Source organism: Lycorma delicatula, chromosome 12 (genome assembly GCF_047948215.1).
Source record: "Lycorma delicatula isolate Av1 chromosome 12, ASM4794821v1, whole genome shotgun sequence".
In the NCBI taxonomy this organism is placed as follows: Eukaryota; Metazoa; Arthropoda; class Insecta; order Hemiptera; family Fulgoridae; genus Lycorma; species Lycorma delicatula.
The window spans coordinates 75,477,100-75,484,516 of NC_134466.1; the positions used below are offsets into that span (position 1 = coordinate 75,477,100).

General features: G+C 30.5%; 1 protein-coding gene across 1 annotated transcript in view; it reads left to right on the forward strand.

Moving 5' to 3' along the window:
* The window catches only part of LOC142333500 (uncharacterized), a 76,093-nt gene extending 68,931 nt beyond the window's left edge, over nt 1-7,162 (forward strand). Inside the window, exons 18-19 of the mRNA XM_075380752.1 lie at nt 2,206-2,314; nt 6,996-7,162. Of these exons, the coding sequence (XP_075236867.1) occupies nt 2,206-2,314; nt 6,996-7,060 (174 nt within the window). The 3' untranslated portion in view covers nt 7,061-7,162. The remainder of the gene's footprint in view (nt 1-2,205; nt 2,315-6,995) is intronic.
* Nucleotides 7,163-7,417: the final 255 nt, after the last annotated feature.

Below are 7,417 nucleotides of genomic sequence, written 5' to 3' on the forward strand. Positions count from 1 at the left end.
CGTTAAATTCACAAAATTTTTACGATATTTATATTGTGCTGCTGAGCCATCTGAGAAGTAAATTAATTTATTCACAATATTATAATTTGTTTTAAAAATTGAATTAGGTTTTTTCTGAAAAAGGTGAACTGATGTTGTGTCATGTTTAAAACAGTCAGACATAACTAAATTATCATTGTGTCTGCAAATTCTTGACTTTTAAAATAAATAGCAAAAGCCTGTTGATTGCTCCAAAGAAACCATTGGGCTTCATTTTTGTAAGAAGTTTAAAATTTTTCCAAGAAGTTTGCTGAGAAGCAACGAATGAAGGTGAATGAGAATTTATAATTTTTCAATAAACGTCTCAATAAAATCTGTTCTTTTTTTTGTTTGTAAACTTGAACGATCGGTTGATATCCATTGCTTAAAAGTTATTTTGTCCACATCAACAAATATTGAATCTAAAATGTTTTTAAAATTGTCAGAATCTGAATACTTCTTACACTCACCAAGATAACAAATTTCTTGAGGTGGATTACAAATAATTTGTGCCACACAGTGTTTATAAGAAGTGAAATAATTGCTGCACTCTTTTATTAAATAATTTAATTTACAACCTTCAAACATCAATTTCACGTTCTGATGGATAACAGACACACACTCAAACTATGAGTTCCACCACCTGCTAAAACACAATTTTTAGGACGTAAAGCAGCAAAGATAGAAAACCCTATTTTAATACCTGTATGTGTTTCTTTAAGCTATTGATGTATCTCTTTCAGATTAGCCAGTACTAGTCTTTTTTGAACTTGAATCTTTCCACAAGGTTGATTTGATTGTGACAGTCTTTTCTACCTGGCATTAATCATCTGATTTATAAAACACCTGAATACATCCAACTATGTTTTGATCCCGTCACTTTCCAGGTTTAGGGTTCAGTGATGACAGAATCCCTTCTTCTTTAACTAGTTGTTTTGCCTGTCGTATCATGTAATTGGTGGTTCCTGAGAATTCATCTTGTACTTTTTTGATGTTCCAACTTTGTTGAAGAAGAGTAAGAATTGTTATTTTAAGACTTATTCCTTGTACAATTAAATTTTTCTTTCAACTGTACTAAGATTTCGCTATCAGGTTTAACTTGAGATGATGTCTCAAAGTTTTTACTAGTTACATTGAATATTTTTTCCCTCATTGATGGCTCAATTTGCAGTCTTATCTTTATTTATTTGCATCTTTATTCCACTTCAGTACAACATGAAAGGTAAGGTTTAAGTTAGAGACCTTGACATGAACTAGTGGATTCTACCCAATTTTCTATTTCCCTATTCCTATTTCCCTCTACCCTCTTTACTATTTCCCATGCTCTTTCCACTAATGTGCTGTCTCCTTCAGCCCCGAATACTTAGAATATGCAATATCGTGTTCCTTACATGCAACATTCAATGGATTTATTCCTGGGTCACCTCTTTTCAATCTCTCTTGAAGTCTGGTTTCCGGACCACAATACTGGTACCCTGGTATGTGAAGTTCCAACAGCAATAAATCGATACCTTTGTTTATTATTGTACCTACTGCTTTCTTACCTAAATCACCCACAATGTTTTTTGTAAGAGCACTTAACAATCCACTTCCTCTCTTCGAACTATTGCACACACAACATTTTATAGATCTATCGCTATAAATGTGTCATCTAATTTACAACATAATCAGAATTTTATAATAACATATTCAGCTTGGTCACTATAAATTTGTTTTATTTCATGAGGCATGATTATTGCATAATCACAGTAGGACAATCTGACCGACAGTAGATTACCCAATAAACAAGTGTGTGTATGTAGCAACACTTGCCAGGCTCTGCTGTGTGATGCACAGGAGCATCACTTGCATCGCTTAATATACAGGAATACATTATTTGCTTCGTCAGACTATCTGAAAAGTTTGAGAGATTTGGAGATCTTGTGCAGAAAAGCAGTAACCAAATTAAATATACCTTTTGTTTCATCATCCCTTTCAACAAGTTAGGCAGTTTATTTCTTCAAATGTAATCTTTCCAACATGCATGCAAATATAGAAAATTTTTGTCATCTCTGGAAATTTTTTCTTGATATAGTCTTAATTTTTGTTGTGATTTTTTTTTATCTTATTTATCGACCTACTGTGTTATTTTATGCATATATATATTGATTCTTGTTTATTAATTTATTAGAGTTTTTATTTTTTCAGTTTGTGACATTGCATAGCGGTGATGAACGTTCCAGACTTGTGCCGGTGTTGGATACAATCTTAAAGCTTAGTCCTGAAGAACATAAACAGTTAGCAGCTGTTGCTAAAGGTGAAATTTTGTAAGAATGTAGTTTTCTTAAAAATATAGTGGAGAATGCTGTTGTACCTCTTATATTATAATTAATGTGTTCCTCTGAAAGATGTGAACAGATAACATTAGATATATAAAAAATATATATGTAAATTTGAAAATTTGCAAGACAAGATAAAGATTATTTATACAAAGATATGAATGAAAACGAGAAGAGTTTTCCAATAATAATAATAGTAATATAATATAAATACACCAGGTGTGTAAATATGAAACTGGAGTTTCTCCATTGATGGCGCTAGCTGTCATTGTAGTTACCATCAAACCACATCATTGGCACCATTTTCTTTCTTTGAAAGCTGACAAAGATTTACAACTCACAACAGTACAGTTTTAATTAGCGTTGAACATGTAGAGTTTTGTACCTACAAAGTACAATTTGCGGACAGCATTGATTTTCTGTTACAATTTAAAGAAAACTGCTGGAGAATCGCATCGAATGTTTGTCAAAGCTTATGGTGAGCATGTTTTTGGTAAATCACAGTGCTTTGAGTGGTTTAAAAAAATTCAAAAGTGGCGATTTTGACATGAGAAACAAAGAACATGGAAGACCACCGAAAAAGTTTGAAGACAATGAATTACAATCATTGTTGGATGAGGATAACACTCAAACGCAACAACAACTCATGGATCAGTTAAATGTAACATGAGAAGCAGTCTCCATACGTTCAAAATCCATGGGAAAGATCCAGAAGATGGGAAAATGTGTTCCACATGAACAGAATGAAAGACAGCAAGAAAACCGAAAAACCACTTGTGAAATGCTGCTCGCCAGGTACAAAAGAAAGTCATTTTTCCATCGAATTGTGATAGGTGATGAAAAGTGGATATATTTCAACAGTCCTAAGCGTAAAAGATCATGGGTAATTCCAGGTGAACCATCGACATCAATTTCAAGGCCAAGTCATTATGAAAAGAAGACAATGCTCTGTTTGGTGGGATCAGAAAGGTGTGATCTATTATGAGCTGCTAAAACCTGGCGAAACTGTTAATACTGAACGCTACCGACAACAAATGATCAATTTGAATCAATCATTGTGTGAAAAACACCAGAATATCAAAAAAGGCAACACATAATGATTTTGCTTCATGATGATGCACCATCACACACAGCAAATCCGGTTAAGGAAACAATCGAGACGTTCAGTTGGGAAATACTTTCACATGTGGCTTACTCACAAGACTTGGCTCTGTCCGTCTATTTATTTGCATCGATGGGACACACACAGTTGCTGAGCAGTGTTTCAGTTCTTATGAAAATGTACAAAAATGGCTTGATGACTGGTTTGCCTCAAAAGCAACAGTTTTTTTGGCATAGCATTCATAAATTGTCAAAGAGGTGGGAAAAATGCATAGCTAGCGATGGAAAATACTTCTAATAAAATATTTTTATAATTTTCCTACAATAAACGTATATGTTCTATACAATAATTCCAGTTTCATATTTACATAACTGGTATATATATATATATATATATATTTATTTATTATCTGATGACTCAAATACTCAATTTGTTATAAAAGATGATGAAACAGGGGATTGTTACAGCTACTTCTTTGACAGTGACAGTATCTATATAGAAGAGTAACTTATTTTTTTTATAAAAATTAAAATTCTCATTATCTTTTTTACAACACCCATGTGCATATGTATACATATATGTTTTTTATTATATATATATATTTTTATTAACTAAAAAACAGAATCTTTATCTTTTTGAAGAACTGCATAAATAGTTGAAAATATGTGTATTATATATTAACATTTTTAACTTTATATATGATAACTTAACATACCAGGTTCCTGAAATAATATCACATTCATTAATGTGAAAAAAATTATGAATAAATATGTATTTCATTTGTCAGTCAACCTTTAATTACATATAAATTAGAATATCCATAAGTATATTTATTTATCATTGTATGTACTGATAGTCCTCCTAAATCTCAGAAACCACTGGACTGAACTGAATTATTCCTTTTCATCTGCTTTAATTTTTTAATGCAGTTTTACACATATCCAGTTTAAACACAACTCCATTGTTAGGTGAGCAGTAAAGCTTAATTGGAAAACATGGCAGTGTTATTTTCCATGCAGTAATAATTGGAGTTGCATTTTCTGTTAGTTTCATGGCTCCCTGAAGCAAAGTTTAGAAAATAGACTGATATTCTCAAAATATCAGAAAATTTTATGTTTGTTATTTCCCACTATAATTTTTTTTTTTTTTAGCCGATACATCTAAAAAGAAAGCATGTTTATCATACGTTCAGTCATAGATTGTTGGTGGATAAATATTTATTATTAAATACAATTAATGAAATTAGAGTCAATATGATATTCATTATAGTTTTTTGAGAAATTAAATTTTATAACAACCACTTCAAAGATGGGAGTCAAAGGCTTGATCTACATGATCAGTTTGAATTTTAGCCAAAAATTTTAACAGATGATATAACAAATGTATAATAGCCGAACAAAAAAGTTTTATTTACTCTTTAACTGAGAAGAAAGGTTTTTTTATGCCTTTCTGGTTAAGAATTCATATCGGTAAACAATTTAAAATAATATAAGTTAAAGAAAATAGAACTGAAAAACATTTTTGGGATTACAAAAAGAGTGTTTTTCCCCTATTACTACTTATACTACTACTTATTTGTATGTTTTTTTACTACTTATTTGTTGCTGATGAATTTTAGTAAAAAGATTTTGTTGGGCAAAAATTATAGCAAATTAAATTTCAAGCAATTCGAAAGGATTGTTTTTTGTTTTTTTTTATTTTGAGTAGGATTTTTAAAAATGTTATATATATGTTGAGTGATATTTAATTATGGAAACAACTATATACTGCTTATCTGAGAAGTATTTGGAGGCAGAAAGAAGTGAGGGTTTCTACATAGTTTAAAAAATGTGCATTGCGATGGGTTATTAATTTTTCCCCGCCATATTTAATGATTAGATTCTACTTAAAATTTTACAAGAAAAACAGTGGTGAAACCCGTCTTTCTATTAGTGCCTTTTCTTATTGAGTAATAAGGATTCAAAGTTTTTGAACTGCATTTTATATCATAATGCATACAATAACAAACTTTAAACAGCGCTATAATATTGCTAATAATACACAGTAACTAATAATTAACAACACAACAAATTAAACAGTTATATAAACTGATTATTTACTTTAAAATATTATAATATTTATTTTAAAATTCTAAGTAAACGTGTTCAATCGTAAATTTCTAATGAAATAAATTTTGAAAGCTTACCATTCTATAATAAATGTTCAAAATGCTTCCCCTCTACAGCTTGGCAGTGCACAAACCTCAAGTAATATTCATTTATTACTTGTTGTATCGTGTCTGTGGTACACAAGCAGATTCATCATTCTTCTTATCAATTTGTCAATATCTGCAGGTTTTGTTTTGTAAATGTTATGTTTCAGGTACTCCCAAAAGAAGTAGTCCAGAGGAGACAGAGAAGGGAGCCATAGAATGGTCTGCCAGATCGCCAGACCTGGCAAGTCATTTTACGGCTTCTCTACGACCTATCCAGCGATTTGGAAATTGTTAATTTAAAATTTGTTGTGCCCTTAATAATAAGGGGGTATGGCATTTTGCTGAAACCATATGTTATTATTTGATTCAAACATTTTCCCAGAAATTTTATATAAAAGGTCCTGCAAAACAATACCGACGATTCCCGCGCAAACATTCATTTTCTGAAGGTGCTGTGTATAGTTTCCAACATCCATCTCGGATTATTATCGCTTCAGTAGCGGCAGTTTTGCTTATTCAGATGTACATTTAATATAATATATGTCGCTTCATCAGTAAATATTATTGAATTACAAAAAATTTTATCTGTGTCTAATTTTTCATTGTAATATATCACAGTACTCAACTCGGCAGTCAAAATCATATTCCAAAAATTCTTGCATCAGGTGTGGCTTATAAGGGTAAAATTTATTTGTTTTAAAAATTTTTTGAATCACGTTGGATAACAGCTTTCCAAATCGATAAAACACAGTCTTCAGTAAATGTCTGCAATATGTCATTTGTTTTCATAGCCAGTCCACCTTCATGAAGATATAGCTGTTATTTGGCACTAAGTCTAACAGAAACCAAAGGGAACAATAAAAAATATCTTGCGTGTAAACCGCTTAAGTAATGCTGCTGTCACTGGTTGACCTTCAACGCTTCTTTATAGTTTCAGCTTATTTTAAATATTATTGTGGTCTGAGATGCTATCAGAAAATTCTCTTTTGATCCCAGTGAATAACGGTCCTCATTTTTTCGATTCGTTAATGCCTGTTAGCTTGTTAAATGAACATGTGCCCGACGCTGACTTTATCAGTAAATTTTGAGCATTATGTCTTTTTATATGAAAAAAAGCCATTATTACTCAATTCATTCTGTGAAAATAATACAGTCTCTGTGTTTCATTGACCGCTGTTTGTACAGGATTGAACAGAGTGTATGGCAAATAATAAGATTTGTATATTACATAACTATATATGTGTGTTACACTGTCTTTGCAACTAGTTGAATTTCGTCAACCGATCTGAAGTCAATTTTAGAATAGTTCTGTTACTGTTTCTATGTAATAACTTTTTCTTTTTTTTTTTTAATTTATCTTTAGGTGAAACAGACCAGTCTTCAACTTGGGGATTATATCTTCCATCTTGGCCAAGTCTACAGTCATAATATTATTCTGTTTATTATAATGTAATTGTATTTTGTAAATTATGTATCGAGTATAGTTGATATTATATTCTCACATTAAGAATTAATAAAACAAAAAAAATAGATTTGTTGTAATTAATTTTATTAATATTTTAATTTTCTATTCATTTTTATTATTACATTTCCTAAATAAATAATAGGATTCATCGCAAAATGAGCGTACTTTTGGACGATTGGAAAAAAACTTTTTTTTAAGTACATTTTCTGTGATAAAATCTAAGAAATTAATTTCGTAATATAATACCATTTCATTATTTAAATTAAATAATGTTATTTAAATAGAAAAAATTATAAAAAATATAAAATAAATTATAAATG